This window comes from Micropterus salmoides, unplaced genomic scaffold, assembly GCF_014851395.1.
Source record: "Micropterus salmoides isolate LMB-PRFRI ecotype aquatic unplaced genomic scaffold, ASM1485139v1 Ms_hic_scaffold_2, whole genome shotgun sequence".
Classification (NCBI taxonomy): Eukaryota; Metazoa; Chordata; class Actinopteri; order Centrarchiformes; family Centrarchidae; genus Micropterus; species Micropterus salmoides.
Window position 1 is genome coordinate 35,678,568 of NW_024041150.1, and position 19,353 is coordinate 35,697,920.

General features: G+C 41.6%; 1 protein-coding gene across 1 annotated transcript in view; it reads left to right on the top strand.

Annotated features, from left to right (window-relative positions):
• si:dkey-172j4.3 (diacylglycerol kinase eta) overlaps positions 1 to 19,353 on the top strand; it is an 84,421-nt gene that overhangs the window by 60,468 nt on the left and 4,600 nt on the right. Inside the window, exons 16-30 of the mRNA XM_038731544.1 lie at positions 2,078 to 2,177; positions 5,742 to 5,807; positions 6,707 to 6,878; positions 6,995 to 7,093; positions 7,363 to 7,447; positions 8,562 to 8,669; positions 10,971 to 11,067; positions 11,217 to 11,324; positions 11,442 to 11,555; positions 12,341 to 12,475; positions 13,362 to 13,513; positions 14,925 to 15,042; positions 16,516 to 16,605; positions 17,339 to 17,452; positions 18,879 to 18,993. Coding sequence (XP_038587472.1) covers positions 2,078 to 2,177; positions 5,742 to 5,807; positions 6,707 to 6,878; positions 6,995 to 7,093; positions 7,363 to 7,447; positions 8,562 to 8,669; positions 10,971 to 11,067; positions 11,217 to 11,324; positions 11,442 to 11,555; positions 12,341 to 12,475; positions 13,362 to 13,513; positions 14,925 to 15,042; positions 16,516 to 16,605; positions 17,339 to 17,452; positions 18,879 to 18,993 — 1,673 coding nt within the window. The remainder of the gene's footprint in view (positions 1 to 2,077; positions 2,178 to 5,741; positions 5,808 to 6,706; positions 6,879 to 6,994; positions 7,094 to 7,362; positions 7,448 to 8,561; positions 8,670 to 10,970; positions 11,068 to 11,216; positions 11,325 to 11,441; positions 11,556 to 12,340; positions 12,476 to 13,361; positions 13,514 to 14,924; positions 15,043 to 16,515; positions 16,606 to 17,338; positions 17,453 to 18,878; positions 18,994 to 19,353) is intronic.

A 19,353-nucleotide genomic window follows, 5' to 3' on the forward strand; every position in this document is an offset into this window, starting at 1 on the left:
AAGAGCGATGATGAGAGAGAGAGCGAGAGAGAGAGGGAGAGAGAAGTGATTAAAATGGGGAGCGTGAGCTGTTGGTCAGTGTTTATTGATTTTTTGCATTGGTCTGCTCCCTAAGGAGACACACACACACGAAGAGGACAGTAAGGGCTGCTGGGTTGTCAGTGAAAGAGACAGATGAATCAGTATTTAGGGGTCATCCTCAGTGCATTAGTATATTAGTAGTCTTCCTTTGGGAAAAGTCGAGCGGCCATTACAGAGCACTTTTCTCCAACGCTCTGTGTTGCTGCTGACTGTAGTGGAGACCTGCAGCACATTTTAAATGCCTCTGGGACTTCAGGACACACTCACAGTACGAAACACAACACCAGTGTTGTCGGACAAAGAAAATCTGTCTTTTCCTTTTTCTTCCTTTTTGAATTCACACGGTGGAATTTTAACAGGTTTCGATCGGCCAAAGGTCAAGAGAAACACTCGAAATAACAAACGAAATCATAATGTCCCCTTGGGACGTCATCTCGATCAGCAAGTTCAGTGAGACACTTTCTCTTAGCATACTTTCTTATGAATTTAGTGTAATTTGTTAGTAGTTTAGTAGTATCTTTAAAAAGAAGAAAGAAAACATTGGTGTGGACGGAGTTCATGTGAAAATAGCATCCAGATTCAGGCTGTTTTGTGGCTTTTCTTGGTATTAAGGGATATGACTTGTTGTTATCCAGTTTACTGTATGAACTATGTTGTTTTTGCCAGCAAAGTCACTGCAGTGACATTAAGTAAGACTGCTGTCAGACTCAAATGGTTCCCTTTTAACCATTAACAGTGATCTGTTACTGACACAAGTGAGTAGAACGGTGCTCCAACAGAAAGAGCTCATACAGGGGGAATAGTTTAATAATAACACTGCTTTGCCATTCAAGTTAATATTATTGCACAAAAATGTAATTAAAAAAAGACACAAACAAGACAGACAGACAGGCAGACACTGTTAATCCCCCGTGTGAAATTCAGCTATACATTAGCTCAGACTGGCAGCATACAAGCATAGATCAAAAGAAAAAAACAGACAGTAGCAATGAGTTAAAAAAAAAACAATAAATAAACAAATAAGATGACGAATAAAAGTGCCAATAAAACAGCCTTGAAAGAGTATTGCACAGACCCGTGGGGGAGGATGGGTAGGTAAAGAGAGAGAGGACAGAGGTCTGATGGCTGTGGGGACCAAAGATCTCCTGGACCTCTCAGTCCTGCAGCGAAGTGAGATGAAGCGTCCGCTGCTGCTGCTGCTTTTTTGGCTTCACGAGGATGTGGTGAAGGGGTTGTCGGATATGTCCAGGCTGAGCACTGAGCCGGCCTTATTAACCAGCTTGTCCGTCCGCCGAGTGTCTCTGTATGTCACGTTGCCTCCCCAGCAAATCACAGCGTAGAAAATATTTGCCTCCACTGACTGATGAAACATGCGCAGCACTTCATGGCAGACATCAAAGCCGGCCCTTCCCCTAACAAGGGAGCTGGGTTGCAGTTTCATCTGGAATCTTCATAATTAATTAGATGTTAGATTAAGAACGGCAGCCTTTTAAAGTGCTATGGGGCAGTGGAAATCTTGAAACAGTTCAAACTAAATGGCCTTGCGTTGTGCAGTCACACTTTTCCAACAAAAACTGCCATAAATTTGTTAGGTCAGTTTTCTATCATACATCTGTAATTTCCAGATATCTCATTTGGAAATAAAACCCACTGAGCTGTACACGAGGATGAAACGGGACAGCAAAATAAATTTTGCAGGGTTCAATATTTGCTAAAAAAAAGTGTGAGTTTGGAGAAACCTCCCTGCTGAGTCATACAGCAGCAATGTAACAGCTGTGAGTAAATAGTGACTGTGCGGAGGCAACGTAGCTGATAGGCAGGTGGGCGGCGATGAAACGGGAGCGTGTGCGCGCGTGAATCACCAAATCTGAAACGTGTTCACCTGCTAATTTGTTACATTATCATAATTAATCACATTAACCCTCATCCTCCCTCTCTCTCCTCTCCTTTCCCTCTCTTCCCTCATTGTGCACACTCTCCTCCACCTCCACGCCAGGTTTCTGTGTGGGACGGTGAATGATTTTGTGGCGGAGGTGGGGAAGGCGTACGAGAGAGCCACAGAGAACAAGGAGGAGGCAGATGCGATGGCCAAGAAGGTAAATGGTTTTGTGTGTGTTTTGAATGTGTTATGCAAGAGCTTGTATAACAGAAACTAGTGGGCAGTGCTGATGTGTGTGTATAATAGAAATAGTTGTGTTGAAGGTTCTTCATTCCCTCTGGTTGTCCATATTTTCTATCTATTCTATTATTTGATGCATTATAACAATCCAGTTTAAAGAGCAATTGAAGCTGAAGGGCTGAACATAAGTGTTAAAGAGGTGTGGATGTGTTTTGTAACAGAGTTGAAAAAGTAGGTTAAAGTCACTCCTCTGGCTAAAATGCTGCCGTTTCATAAAAAAGAAATAAAAAAAACTCCTTTGAAACCCTTTTTTTTTTTTGCTCAGTTTTCACTCTGTTTATATAAAGGCTCATGGCAGAGCGACTACATGTCATATAGTGTTATTTTCAGGTCAGGTAACTCAGCCGTCATTACATCTCACTGACTTACGGTACATAATGTGAAACATCATAGACCTCATCAAATTAACCATATACACTTACTAGTACATGAGATTTAGTGTTGTACATATTGTATGTAGCCACGTATATGTCACATCAGGGCAGGAATTTCAGTTAGGCCATTAAGGCCTGTGTTTATGGACAGAAGAGTCAACGTGATATGAAAACTTTCTTTGATCATAAAGCCTATTGTTCCTCTGCAGTTGTGTCTGAACTACACTGCAGACTGGAGTCTCTGACAAACAGACAGACGCGCATTATATAGGCTACACTTATCTTCTCACTGCGCCGCGTTATAAACTGTGATGAACTGGTCGTGGGTCGCATCTCTCTCTCATCCAGACGTTGTCTCAAGCTGCTGTGGCTGCTTTGACAAACAATGTGCTGGTATCTGAAGTCTGCTTGCTGTTCCCAAATTATAGAAAACTATTGGATATAAGTTATCCTGGCCGTTCAAATTAATATAAAAGACATGAATATCACTTTAGTGTGACATCATTATTGGGCAACTGTCCTCCAACCTAAACGACAACATTGTTTTGACAAACCTCCAAATATGACTGAGTGTATCCTACAATAGCGCATCACATGGCCTACGTCACATGACATAAACATGTGGATACTGCAGCAACACAAAGAAGGTGAACCTGATCTGCTAACAGCTGTTGGGTTCACCGGTCAACATGCATACAATCACTGACTTAGGTTTAGGCACACACCCCTGTAAGGGTGAAGGGTTACGGGGGGCTGTCAACGCCTTTAAGACTAATATAGTTAGCTAGCTAGCGAACGCTGTAAATCTAATATAGCTAACTGAACTTAATTGAACTTAAAAAACGCGGTTCAAACGGGAACCAAACGCTGGTTACCAAGCATTTTTTTTGCACATTAAAATTTAAAAGAAACATCTCTTCATTAGCTGAAAGTAGTTTGCATCCATAATTTGCTTTACTAACCTCAGCTCCACCGTGGTCACCATCCTTTCCGGTTTCCATTGCGTTATAAATTGCATTTTCCCCTAGGATGGAGTTGTAGCAGTGGAGGTGAAGCCAAATTTTTGTCTCAATATAAAATTTTTTGGTCTCAATATAAAACAACACAAAAACATGTCTCAGCAACATCGCTCTTGTGTCCATGAGCATGCGATGCACATTAGAATAGCTTAAAACTTCAGTGTGTTCATATAATTGAATGTGAGCTTAATTTTTTGGTGTTAGTCAAATGTTTTTTCACATAATATTGGGCCATTATTTTCACCATATCTCTGAACAAATAGTTGGAAAAGCTAGAGCACTCACCAAAGATCAGTCTACTGGAGGAACTGCAACCTTTAGATCTGGAGAAAGTAATTTGGTTGGTTCTGATGCTCCACAGTGATTTTACATTTACGGCACCCCTAAGCCTTAACGGCAGGAAAACCCTGTTAATATGATCTCAGAATCATTATAGATACAACTGTTCATGTTTGCCTTTTGTGTCTTCATTTTACAGCCTTTGACATTTATCTGTAGACGTTAATATAAAAAATGGGCAACATGAGAAACCTCCTCCCTTCTGAGGTGCATTTGCATATTTGCACATTAAAATCCAAACAGAAACGTCTCCTCATTAGCTTAGAAGGACTAGTTTGCATCACTAATTAGCTTTACTAACCTCAGCTCCTCCACAGTCACCTCCGTCCTTTCTTTTCCTAACAACCACTTTCTCACACTCATATAATTGAATCAGTCTGTACAGGACAGAGCTGCAGGCTACGCCAGTTTAGTCTGTTTGTAACTGATGTTCTCAACATTGGACTAGTAGGCAGTAATAAAATACAGCTACCAGTTACTTTCTATAAATGGAGCTAATGTTCAGTTACACAGCAGCCAGAAGACGCAGCCTAGGACACTGTATAAGCTTCCCTGCTCAGCTGCGCAGTCTGAAGGGGAGGGGTGGTGTTTGCTAGCGCCAACAGGCTTCACTTTTCCAGCAGGTGGGAAAACAACAGACAAACTTTTCTTGGTCTTAAGAAGCAGACACACCGTAACCGACACCGTACATTTACTGCCAGAATATTTTCCTCCGCTCGCGGCCACCGTCACTTTCTGCCGCTCGGAACAATCAAATAATCGCTACGCAGGAGTTACGCTGTTCTTATAACACCACCTGTCACGTAGATGGTCTGTATAGAACGAGGACAAGAAGCGAGCCAAGCATTGAATGTTGTCCGTGCAAGTGAAAACATTTGTAGCGCGTAATGATCGTGGGAAATTTTAGTAGCGGCGGTCATGATTCAGCAGCGGCGCACAAATGCATATAGAGGAAACACCGAATTAACATTAAGGGGGAACAAATCGATTTTTGACATTTGTGAATTGATTCAGAATCGTCCGTCCGCATCTTGATGAATATATGAATCAATTTCTTCCCCTACCTCCAGTCATTATATAGACTGACCTTCTGTCACCACCCCCTGTGACTGACAGCCAGCGTTCCTGGTGAATGGTTATGATTATTGACAAGCATTAACAAATTAGAAAAAAATTGAATAAAAATATTATGGCTTTGCTGCCCTGGCATTTGGTCTTTGTGCCCTTAAAATATTGACAACGGCAAAGGCCTTGTCCCTTAAATAATCAACAGTAGCTGTCTGTCACCAGCAGGTGAAATAAACTCATGCTGAGAGCAAGAGTGGTTTGCCACCAAAAAAAAAAAAGGTTTTTATGAGACATTTGTTTCCAAACAAAGAGAAAATCTTTTCACCCAGCAGAGGCGTCTCCAGCCTTCACCAGCTTCTTGTCAGAGCGCTTTGAGCTCCATCCCGCTTATCCGTCTTTTTCCAAATAAAGTGAAAATAAAGCTTTATTGTTGCCCGGAGGGAAATTTGCCTATTGTTTCTGCAAATAAAAGATCTCTATGCGCTGTATAGGTATTGATTTCACGCTGTTGTCGGGTGTTGCTGCAGCTGCATTTCTGCCCAACATTGATTTGTACCGTATCTCCCAATTTACACTCCTCTCATATGATTTTGAAGTGAGCAAAAGAGCCATATAAAACTAAACTATAAACATCCCCTTCTCACCGTCTCTCTGTGTGTGTCTCTCTCTCTCTCCTCCCAGTGTGCATTGCTGAACGAGAAGCTCGATTCCCTCGTCAAGGCCTTAAGTGAGGAAGCAGAGGCCCAGGTAATAACACTGCCAGTTATAATCGATATGAAATAGTCATAGCAAGCAGTGCGTAGTCTTACAGCCTGATTACAAGTTCTAAATATCAAGCAACACCAAAATGAGATTTGGAAAAAGTGGCAAAAAGTGTGACTAACAACACAAATCCTGCTTGTTTAAGGACACCAGCCAATAAAATGATGTAAAGTTGCACTGATTTGACACTTTATGGATATCTGCCAGAACACTTAATCTATATTTACTGTTGAACTGAGCTGTGGTCATGGGATAAACCTGAGGGGTGACAAGATGAGTAACAAGTTGGGAAAGGAGGCAAAAATGATTTTTGACATGTAAATCTGTGACATTTTTCTTATCTTAGCTTTTTGCTTGTAGTTGCACCTCCTCTAACAATGTCAGAAATTTCAATGTTTTGAACAGTTTGTCATCATATTGGCAGATTGATATCGGTGCTATAGGAGAAATAGCCCTCAAAAATGTCAGTATGTTTTCAACCTTTTGCTCAATAAAAATTTTAGCCTTGTATCAAGCATGATTCCATAATTGACAAATAAAATATGGACATTCCTCAGTTCTGCATGTAAATGAGCCGCTGCCTCCCTTTTGTCAGAAACGAGAGGGAGACGAAAGATGTTGCGCCACTGTGACGCTCCACAGAGCATGAATTGTAAAAATGTATGAATGAGGAGCCATTTTCTGGTTTAATTCTGCTGTTATTGTGATAATATGCTAATGCTGCTCTCAGAATTCAAGAAGTCTCATATGGGAGTTGGATAACATCAGGGATTAAACAAAAAGGTCACTGAACAGGAACATGCGAGGATGGTGCAGATATCATTTTACAGATGTATTATAACAGCAAGAGGGTGTGTTTGCTTTTCTTTCCCTGCCACATGCAGGTGGTGCCAGCTGGTTCGGTGCCCAGCCAGGAGAGTGGCGGCTCCAGCCCCAGCGAAAGTGGCGGCGAGTCGGGTTCAGAGGGTAAAACGTACCGGTCCAAGGAGCAGCTGATGCTCAGGGCCAACAGCCTGAAGAAAGCCCTGAGGCAGATCATCGAGCAGGCCGAGAAAGGTAAGAAGAAGGCCTCTCGAATTACAGCTAGAAATTATGTTCTTCTTTAGGTATCTTTTTGACACAGCCATGCCTTGACGTGCAAACGTGAGTGTGTTGCAATGTCGTCATTTCAGTGGTGGACGAGCAGAACCGACACACGCAGGTCCAGAGGATGTCATCCTCGTCCTCCATCAAAAGAGAAAACAGCGAGGACCTGAAGGATGCTGAGCCGCGTAAGTGTCCCTTTAGTCTAAACTCAGCAGGGTTGCAAGGGGAAGGGACATACTCTGAAATGCTGTTTATACGTTTTGGAAAAGCTACATCAGATTTTTAAAAAGTCTTACTATTGCGTTGAGTCAGAAAAGTTTGAGGACGACTCATTACATGAAGAATAACCTGCAACTTTGGTGTTACATTGTCTAAAGATCAACTGATAATTCCAATTTTACAAGGAAACTTTGATCATTACTATTGGACATTTTTGAATTGTTCCTCTGTCCAGGCCAAGGAAGCTTAAGCCCCACCTCCCCCATTGTCCTTGAGAAACCAGAGAGCCTCAACACTGTCGCCTACAGCGAGGAGTCTGTGTAAGTCTTTGTGCGCTCTCATCTGCTACATACCAGCCGTGGCTAAATAATGTGCTTGTGTGTGAGCATGTCGCCGCATTTTAAAGGTTCAGTGTGTAAGTTTTAGTGGCATCCAGTGGTGAGAGTTGCAAATTGCACCCCTGGAGCGCTGGAGAGAGAGAGTAACCACATGAAATTAATCAGACTATATATTTTACACCACAAGCCAAAGCACAGCGAAATACATCCAACTACATGTGTTTTCTACCAGAGCAGTAAAAGTTTAGCTGGCTGAACATTTCATTGCCAATTACTGATCAGCTGATTGTCTCGCTAACGTAACCGGAAAAGCCAAACCACAGCGCTGTAGCACAACATGGGTACATGAAATTAATCCAACTACATATTTTACAGAAGTGGACAGGAGAAACACGCCACGTCTGTCAGTGATTATGGCCAGCTTCTAGCTAAAGCTATCAAACAACAGCTTTCATTTGCATCGCTAAAGTCTGACTAACTTAATTACCTAGAAGCAGAAAACAGACAACTTCAGCTCCGCTTTGAAAACATCTGTCCCACATCAAAGCCTTCCATCTAGGAAAATCCACACCGATTATGTCCGTGATTTTTTTGCCGTCAGATGTCTGCATCTCTCCCGACTCCCCTGGCTTCATGTACACCATGAAGCCAGAGCTCCAGAGGCTGTTGGCTCTCGTGCTAAATAACAAGTGTGCTCGTTCATTTGTCCCAATGTAATAATTATTATTATTATTATCATAATTTCCTCTTCTTATACGGACGCAATTAATGTAGTGACAAGCGTCTACACTGCCGGAATTTTACAAGCAGAAAAAGAACACTGTGATGACGAAACGCGCTCTGTAGCGCTGTTTGTACGGTCGGCTATTGTAGAAACATGACGACACAATACTGCGACCTCCATAGATCTCAGCGTTTAGGTAGATAAAAAAGGCTCATTCTAAGGTAATAAAAACACAATGGTTCATTATGTAAGGTCTTTATACACAACTGAAAACAAAGTTATGGATATTGTATTGCATTTCTGTCAAAAATCCTCAGAAATATTACACACTGAACCTTTAATAAACAATCAACGCTTTTTCTGTATTCGTAGGCAATGTTCAGAGAAGTGTGTGATGAACAACTACTTCGGCATCGGCCTGGACGCCAAGATTTCCCTCGAGTTCAACAACAAGAGAGACGAGCACCCAAAGAAATGCAGGTATGAACACAAACGCACACAGAAAACTAATTATCTGTTCACAGAGCATTTGATTAAATTATGTACCTCAGCAACTCTCTTTGCCAACAACTAATTGAAGTGTCACATCTGATAAAAATGTTTTTTTCAATTTCTTCACCCGAACAGCACCCAGCATTGATTTAATGTGTGACGTATCATACATATATTTAGCAAATACTTTTAACTTTCCTTTGTTGGAAGTCATACACTCATACAATACTGCACATATCTCACATTATGCACAACTGTTAAAGCCACTTAAAGAGGTGGTATTGTGCTTTTTGGCTTTTTCCCTCTCCTTTACTGAGTTATATCTCTTTTTTGTGCATATAACAGGTTTGCAAAGTGAAAAAGCCCAAAGGGAGTTCCCATCTCCCACAGAAAGCTCTGCTCTGAACCGCTTGAAAACGGCTCGTTTGTAGTCCAGCCGTTTCACTTCCTTTACTTGTGACGTCACAATGAAAACGCATCATAAAGCTTGCCAAGTGGCTAGCGGGTCAGGCACGCCTTCAAACCAAGCCAGTCTAAGCGGAGGCCCTTTGGCTCGACTTGCCTTCGTTTGGTTTACATTGTAGAAATGTTGCACCTGCTTCCAGGTACTTTTTTTCGTATCACCTCCATCGAGGTTCCAAGAGAGCTGAGGGATACTAAAATGTAACGTGAAAACACGACAGACTGCTGACTGGTCAGAGAGAATATTCACTATTCAGTGCATCATCATTACGTGCACCAGACAGAGGCAAGCAACAGAAAGTTTTACAGTTTTCGTATGGAATTTCATCACTAAATCCACTTCTGAGAAGTATTGAGGTGAAATCAGCTGTGTAGATTTCGAATATTGACAGTTTTACGAGAAGTGATGGCGGAACAAAAATGTGCTTGAATATTGAGGCTGGCCAGCCGCCTGCTCACAGAGCCCTCTGCTCTCAACAACGGCAGAGGAAAACACAGCTGGAAGGTTTTCATACCGCTTATCTGTCTTTATATTCTGAGTAATGTTGAAACGTTTTAACTTAAAAAAGAGAAAGCTGTGTGGATCGCTGGTGTGTGTGTCGCATTCAACATTATGTCGCAGCAGTTGTGTGTGGCGTCGCTATGACGACAAGCTACGTACTATCTCTGGATACTGTCTGCAATGGAAAACGGAGCAGGGCCGAGTAGAGTTGAGTCTATCGATTTGCGCTTTGGTAGCATTTTTCAGCAAGGCAGCATAGATCGTCAGAACACCGGCAACAGTTCAACGTTTAGTCTTGATGGTAAGATGTGGAACAATGATGTTGTGTGGTTGTGGACTTGAGAGCAACTTATACCATCTGCTAGGTTACGGTCTCAGTCTGAAGCGGCTTTGATTTGGATCACACTACCTTGTTTCTTACGACCCGCCCTTCTCTGCTTCTGATTGGCTAGTAGTGCTTACCTGGGAACTGCGCATGTGCAACTCCCAACAAAGATTTTGTACAAGTAAGTTGCATCACTCTGTAGCTCAAGAGCGGAGCGAACAACACATAGGGTGAAAAGAGGAGCTGCAGCAATGTATGTAAACCTGTTCTGGTACAACCCCTAATTAAGATTTTGAACCTGAAAATGAGCATAATACCACCTCTTTAAACAATGGATCATGCTGTTACGGCACCCCCACGTTGTACATATTGTTAATACTCATTGCTAGTATTATTTAAGCCTTGCCACTATTGAACTATTTAAATATTTACTCCTGCTACTGCCAATACTTCTGTTGCTGCTATTACGGTTATTACCAGTATTATTTAACTACCTCTGCTTATTATTACTGACTTCTGCTGCTGCTACTTTCACTTCAGTTGCTGTGGTTCAGTCCCTCCAGAATTTTGCAGGCATTTTTAGTGATTGTTGTGGCCTGAAACGCCTGATTTTGTGATGAAAGTTGAGATGTTTAGGGGCTTTTTTTGTATTGAAATTGTAGGAATAAGTGAAAACTGCAATGATAGGGTTTTTTTTTTTAAACCTAAATTAAATTTTTCACTTGACAATTAAGACGCGGTGTTGTCTCTGACTTCTGCTCCAAGGCAACGGCGGCTTATGTGTATTCTAGTATGTAGAGATGTCCGCCAAAACATAATTTCTCAGACGATAAATTATATTTGGTGGTAGAACTGGTGACCATATCATAAACCTGTATGATTGTCACGCTATGTGGGAGAGTCCTTTGTCTCTGTGTTTAGTAACATTTAGGACAACGTGAATAGGGAACGGCTTTTTTCTGTCACCAACAACTTTCTTCCTCCTGTCTCCTTCTCACAGCAGTCGCACCAAGAACATGATGTGGTACGGAGTGCTGGGGACTAAAGAGCTGGTCCAGAAGACGTACAAGAACCTGGAGCAGAGAGTTCAGCTGGAGGTCAGACACACACACACACACACACACACACACACACACACACACACAAAGTGATGAAAGGTGAATGTTTTGGGAAACAAAGTGCAATCAGCTGTTACCCTCTAATCTCCTGTGTTTCCCACCCTTTCTAACTTCCCCTCTCTCTTCAGTGTGACGGTGTTCCCATGTCTCTGCCAAGTCTGCAGGGCTTAGCTGTGCTCAATATCTCAAGCTACGCAGGCGGTATCAACTTCTGGGGAGGCACCAAGGAGGATAATGTGAGTGTTGTGAAAGAAGTAGCATCGTGAGTAAGTCAGGAAATCCCCTTTTCTTTGATTCAGTTAGTTTGAACTGAGAGATCTAAAACTAGAATGCTCTCATCTCCTATTTTTTAGAACTTTGGTGCTCCATCATTTGACGATAAGAAGTTGGAGGTGGTGGCGGTGTTTGGCAGCATGCAGATGGCCATGTCCAGAGTCATCAACCTGCAGCACCACCGCATTGCACAGGTAGCACACAACATACATCCCTGAATATCATGGACACACCTTTATAATCACAGTTACAGTGTCAAGGTTTTCATTAAAGCAGATGTGGTGAAACCCTTTGACATTGTTCCGTCACCTTGGCCAGTACTTTGGTTTAGGACCAAATACCTGCAACACTAATGACATTCTGATCATTTGTATTTTATGTTTTGTGCTAAATGTTTTAGCATGCTGCATTAGCATTTAGCTCAACGCCTACAGAGATGCTAGCACTGCTGCAGACTTAGTCTTTAGATATTAGATATTCAGCTAACGTTCTCATCAGTGATTGAAAATGACTACAATGTTAAATTAGATTGTCTGAACACAGTCTTGAACAACCTTGAGTAGCTGCGCAAGGGTTCGCAGCTGTACATCTTTGCACAAGAATATATTTACATGTACTGGTGTTTATTTTAATCTTCTAAACCTGAAGTGAATGAGAAACACAATGTATTTCAGTTATGTCTTGCTACTTTAAATTGATAAAGTTAGAGTTAAAACAGAATGTCTGAGCGGAGATAACTTGACAACTTGGAATAGAATAGACAAAACTTTGGCTCATCTGGCAATTCAACACCAACTACAAATACTCCATGTAATATAATACGCTGGTGCTACTTATGTAACTTTTAACGGTTCAGGTTTTCCATGATCACATTGAAATGCTTAATGTCCAACAGCAAAGGACAGATGAGGTCAAGCTGGGAATAACTGGTTTAAAACAAACATCTGACAGACGCTGTTTCTGCTCTGTTGCGTCTCAGTGCCGCCAGGTGAGGATCACCATCCTCGGGGAGGAGGGGGTTCCCGTGCAGGTGGACGGAGAGGCGTGGATCCAGCCGCCTGGCATCGTCAAGATCGTCCATAAGAACCGAGCGCAGATGCTCACCAGAGACAGAGTAATGTCCAACTAAAAGATGAATCGTCTGGTGTATAATGTAGTCGGAATATAGAAGATCTACACATGATTTTACGTTATACTTAATTTAAAAAAACAGCCTAGTTTGATTTTTACAGTATAAAGGTGTGTGTCTGCTATATGCATATGAAAAACAACCGTGTTGACTTTAAATAGTCTTCCATTCATAAACATTGGAGCCGAAAATCCACTCTCAGCTGTCTGCCCGTGTTGTTGACTGAGTCTATTTCGGGATTCACTCTTCACGCTGCTCAAACTTTGGCTGGCTCTCTTGAGCCAAGCACATTTGGGCACTTTGTTTCCATGGTTTCCCTCCTTAAGTACTGCAGAGGGAGAAGACTGTTGGCTGTCTGGTTTTATCCTCCTAAATGGAGCTTTTCTTCAGTCAAATGGTGATGGTAATGTTTCAGGTGAGCATTATCTCTGCTTGGTGCCTGGTTGAGGCCTGAGTATTGACAGGTTTATAAATTAAATTCATGCCTGGATGCAATAAAACACACAGATACTTTTTTTCTTCCTTTTCTTTCTATTTTCCTCTCAGTGGCCTCAGTTTTATTTTAGTCCAGACTTGAGGTAAAGTGCACCTGTGTTTACTGGAGCCTCTTCTACCTATTCTTGTGTCTTCATTCAGATTTACCTTGAATATTCACAGACACAATACGCGAAGAACCGCCTCAAATCAGGTGTCAGGTGGCTCTTGAATTCAGTATGAGTTTTGATGTTTCAGGTACCGACTGAAGCAGACTTTTCTTTTAAAATGTACGGGAAAAAAACTTTACATGATGTGCTTGTCGTAGTGTTGAACGGTGAGTAAAGTCGGTACACGACTTGTGCCTAAATTTTTGCCATTTTTTTTGTGCAACCAGGCGTTCGAGAGCACGCTGAAGTCGTGGGAGGACAAGAGAAAGATCGACAGCTACCGCGACACCAGGCCCCGCCTTAACTCTCAGCAGTCCATGGAGTACCTGACTGAGGAGGAGTGCGCTCAGGTGCAGCAGCTGGGCATCGTGGCCGACACTCATCGCCAAGTAAGAAGCACTTCCCTATTTCTGTGGCGTGTACAGGAAGCAGGTCGAGGTTTAAAGTCTTGCTCAAAGACATTTTGACTGCGGAAAAAAACACTGAGGTCCAAATTGTCATTAATAAACAGTGTATTTGATCCAACAAATCTTCTAGAGACTTCTAGTGTGCAAGAATATTGTAGTAAATGCTACTTCTAGGACATTTTGACTGGACCATTAAAAAGAGAACCTCAGTGCAGCTGAGGGGTACAGTAAGTACAACATGACATATTTATTGTATTATAATGTTCAGTGCATTGTCTTAAATTTATCAATTTCCCCCCCAAATGAATTATAATGGGAGCAGATCAGAAAAAGGGGAGACGTCTTACTAAAACCTAATAAAATCAAATTATCTTCGGAAAAAATGTAGAAGAAAAGAGCCAGACAATAGAAAGACAAAGGGTATTTTGTAATAATCCTTTTGTTTTTTGAGCCAGTACCTGGAAAGGTTTTTTCATTGTGCAGGCTACACTCTGTCTCTAAGTATAAGTTTCAGTTTCAGGTATGTTAAGGCCTGGTTGAGAATTTACAGTACTACAGGAATATATTTAAAACACTACCAGAGATGACTATGATTAAAGACGCACACTTGGTCCATTCACATGATCTTTGCAAGATGATAAATTTGTGCAAATTGCAAACAAACAAACACAATAAAAACATAAAACATTAAAGCAAGCTAATCGGCAACCTTCCTGTTTCATTATCTACTATCATCAGTGTAGTGTTTTTGTGTTAAAGATAAAGGGGGCAAGGGGGAATTTTCCCCTACATTTTGGGATTTGTTTATCCCACTGTAATTAGCTCGCTTATTTGCTTATTTCTCTGCTGCACTGATGAGCTATTTTATTTCTCTTTTTTGCACTTATAAACCATTTGTGTGCCTCTGAGATCTTCTCCATTTGTCTGGTTTATTATGATGATCTCAATCATCACCCGTCATTGCCTTTCAGGATGATAAATTATTTAATTACATTTGCAAACTCATCTCTGAAGCTGAGAAATGGTCATACAGGGGATTTCGGGGGGAAGAGATTTGAAATGGAGAATTTGGGAGCACAATAAAAAGGCCTGTGATTTTCCACCTACTGCCAACATATGAAGACTCCAAGTGGAGATGATCAGAGGTGAAAACAGCAAGTGAAACAAAGGCAGTTGACTCATTTCAGCTGTGAACTTTTGTTGCTCACTGGTCAAACTCATGGCGAAGTTTTCAATCGAAACATCTTCTAAACTAAACTCCAAGGTGGGAGATGTGGAGAGAAAAAAAACGGCCCGTCAACAGGCTGAGACAACTTGTTGGAATAATCGCCTTAATTCCAGCTTGTCGAAATAGTAATTACAGCTCTTTCAAATCTGTGATCTCCTCCTCCCCAGGATCCGTGAGGCAGCCAAAACCCACAAGCTGGTGGAGCAGGAGCTGGCTCACGCTGTCAACGCCACGGCCCTGGTGCTCACGGAGGCCAAACTGTCCAGCCCTGAGGTAAGACACCGAGGGGGAACAGACGGACGGACATATGGCTGATTTGATTGACAAAAATGGAGAAAGCATACAGATTATCAGTCAATACGCTTGGGTCTCATGTTAATTTACAGGCTGTTAATTTTAAAGCCTATTAACCAGAAATGCATCAGTAATGTCGCTTCAAGGACACAGCTGGCTTTCGCCTTCAATATTGTGGAGCGCCGAAGTGTTCAATATTAAAAAAAATCAGCACAAAGCCAGTTATGTGATTGGCTGCTGCTTTGGTCTGAATAAGCGGACCGCCAATCACGTAACTGTCTCTGGCCCTGCTGACCATTTGTCTTGATTGACAGGTTAGGACGCAGTGGTGAAAAGTGGCCTTGAACTAAAATAAATGGTCATAGGGGAAAAGTAGTGTTGTGAAATAAAAAGACCTGGAATTAGATAAAATAGAGATGCCATAAACTGTGTATGTGTATATAGTAGATGCAGATAAAATATAATAATAAGTGAATGAATTTAAAGGTTCAGTGTGTAATATTTAGGAGGATCTATTGACAGGAATACGATATTATATACATAACTACCTTACATAATGAACCAGTATGTTTTTATTACCTTAGATTGAGTATCTACAAACACTGCAGGTCCTCTTACGTGGACGTTGCCATGTTGTGCTGCCATGTTTCTACAGTAGCCCAAAAGGACAAACAATTGTACAGAGCGCGTTACGTCACTATGTTGAATACGTCTGAGAAGAAGAAAAACAAGTAACGTTAGTAGTAGTCCTTTGGTTTATTAGGAATAAGAAAAGAAGAGATATTTGGACAAATGGAGGACCACATGTGTTATTTGAGTGTGTCGGCCACCGTAGCTTCTCCTGCGTGCTTGGAAAGGGAAAGGTGAGAATGCATGATGGTGCATTCATGTGATGTCGGAATAATCAGAATCTTTTTTTTCCTCCTTTAGTCTTTATTGCAAAAAGATAAATAAAGTGGACATGGGACATAAAGAAGTATACAGAACTTTGATTCGTGCAAAATCACACATTGCGTATTGATATTTTACAACATTTCATAACATCTTTATATTCAACTAGTATTGAACAATCCTTTTTTGAAAATGAGTTAACTGATATATGACTTTCTTATTTAACCATCTTTGCTTTAACTGGACAGTCTGCAGAATCCAGGCTTGTATTGCAGGTTGCGTGTTCATAAACCATTTCACAAATACTACATTTTGTAACCTCATGCATCTGAATGTTTGAAGAGTTTCGTGTTATAGTAAAATGAGCCATCAAATTTCGAAGTGCAAAGATTAAACGCAAACAAATATACAACATACAGTTGTTGAAATATTCATGTTGCACACTGACTTGAATAATATATCATCTGTATCCTCCGCTTTAGGCTATGTGTTGCACATTTTATTAATGGACGTCTTTGGCCTTTGATGATGGAAACTGAAGTTATTAATTTGTATTTTCAGTGTCTAAGTCGCACCACGGCGGTGGAAATCGTCAACAGCAGTAAAGTTCTCCAGGCCGAGACCAGCATGCTGCTTGATGGAAAACTACTGGTACAGCTCAGCAATTTCATCCATCTCTTCTCTCTGTTATTTCCTTTGTTTCCCAACCCCCTATTCTCTCTTCTCGCTGTCTGTCTCTTCTGAAGTCTTGGCGTCTCACATTTCAATTTCTGCCGTCTGTTTATTGTCTTTGTTCAGTTTCTGTTTTATAGCTTTATTTGCCCTGTTCACAATAGGCCTATGTGCAGAAGAGCAAATAGAATGACAGCACCAGTGCAAACTGTGATGCATGCAACAATACTGGGGAAATTCATCTTCCTCTCTGTTCTGTTCTTATCTGCTGCTTTAAAGAAAATAAAAATCATCGTCAGTTTTGAAACTTCCCTTTATTGGGCTCAACTTTCACTGATTCCATCTCGGACACAGAATGAACATCCCTAAACTTACTTGCAACAAGAGAGATGATATTAAATGAAACCGTGATGATTAGACACAGGTAAATAAAGCAGCAAAAATAATACATTAGCATAATATTCTAATTACTTTTAGTTTGAAAGGATTTGCAATACGCCCCAGTTGTTGACAGAGTTACAGGTTGACAGGTGTTTACTGTTTACAAATCTGTGAAATTTGCATAATATACGCAGGGTGTCACAATCCACATCAACTTCAGATGGTAGGAGAACAGAGCAGATGCTAGCATTTAGTATTTCCAGATGTAGGAGGAAAAATGTCTTCAGGCAAGCTATTTTACACTGACACCCCATCTCGTCATCCACCACAGTCAGAGTCTCCAGAGGAAGAGGAGCTTCGGTCAACTCTGAACAGCCTCAGTGCCGAGCTCCACAAGCTGGATGACATCCACTGGATCTGTCCACTCATGCAGTGCTCCGAGGAGGTGAGTGGGCGATACAATCTGTGTTACTATGTGTGTGAGAGAAAATCCATTATATTATCACAGTCTAACAACCAACAGCAGGCCGGTTTCACAAAGACAGACTTTGACTACAGCTTAGACATAGTAGATAGTCAGACTTCAGATAGACATCTAAATCAGACCGTTGCACACAGTGCTTGAAGTGGGGAAAAATATAGGTGCCAGTACTCCAAAATATAAAATATAATGGACTATAATAATGTTTTCCTGTTGTGCATTTCTTATTCAACATTTCTTGTTGCAAGCTGTTTTTCCAGAACCTTTTTAACAAAAAGTGATGGAGAGATTCTGATTCTGACCCGTCCCCAGTGTCCCCAGCGTAAATGACACCTATCTGCCAATACTTTTAAATGTCCCGCCCCATCCAGGCTGTGATTGGTTGGTTCACGACAAGTGACATTGACGAGCTACATTCAGCACACGGCTGCTTGAAAGGCCCCGAGCTTCTCTCCTCCCTCGTCTCTCTCCGCCGACGGAGATTAGCAGGCAGGCGAGAACGGGAACAGAGAACCTGATATGGAGAGGGCTGAGGAGAGTACCGGTAGCTTGGAGGAAGTCCCGGTACGCTAAAGAGTAAAATGTCGAGGCGCCGGCCCACTTCAAGCACTGGTTGCACAAAGCAGCACAAAGACCCTGACTAACTTATGTAGGACTACACTGCAATGCATTCTGGGTAAAATGAGGCACTTTTCAAAACAAAAAAAATGGCGGATTGAGTAGGCTCATCCAACCTCAGTGCAGTTTACCCCAGCGGGAAAATGTGTTTGTTGAAGCAGTATAATGTATAAAAAAAAAAAGAACATTTTACTTGGAAAATTTAGCGGAGAGTGTAGTAACAAAAAGAGATCCACAAAGATGGTACAAGCCAAAAAAGAAATATTTAAGAGGAAATATCCTAAAATGGGAGGAGGCAGGGCGCTAAGTACTTCAGGTAATTCATCTGTCAGACCTCGGGTAAACGAAACAGACTGATGGAAGTCCTCATTGTTGTATATTTCTAGTAGGTTACTACGGTCCCTAAAAACTCTTTCCCTTCTCGTAGCTCTCTCCATAATATTGTCAAATTATGGAGAAATCATAGCAAACCATAAATCATGAGCCATTTCTCTTTTTTTGGCTGTTTGTAATGTAACTGATTGTTAGCCTGTTGAAAAGGTGTCTAATTTTTATGGTCTAAACTTGGTCAGACTTTAATTTTGTGAAACCTTGCATTAGACTAGTCTATGAGCAAAATGTAGACCAGTCTAAAATAACTGTGTGAAACCGGCCCCCGGGTGTCACGGTGTCATTGCTGTTGCTCAGTTATAACTAGTAGCAGCCCATCTGCCCTTTCTGACAACCAGCCTCAAAATGTAGACTGTCTTTTGGTGTGTTTTCCTTTATTTAGGACTCGGTGAGGGGCAGCAGTAAGAGCAGCAGCAGCATAAAGCTGAAGATAATACCCAAGGTGAAGAAGGAGAGAGAGAAACTCCACAAGCAGAAGTCCAACAGCTCTCTCTCAGGTAAGAGATCAAAGCTTCAAAGCATCACATATGCAGTCATGCCTCAGTATACAAACCGTATTAGCTGCCTATGTCTAGAAGAAGAAACCAAGAGATCACTTGGGCCTGATCCAGACATTTGTTGATAGATTGGGTGCAGCTATATGGAGCGCAGTCCATTTCCGATTCTTCTGTTTGTTTGCCCTAGGTATGCGGGCTGTCAAAAACTCCCCAATGTGTTGTGTAATCATGCGTCAGAGCTACAGTATCCGAGAATTTACTTTTCAGCTTAGGATGTTCTGAGCCCATCTGCCAAATCAGGATCGAGCCCGATCCAGGCATTTGTTTATGGATTGGTAACCTGGTCCTTTACCGATTCTT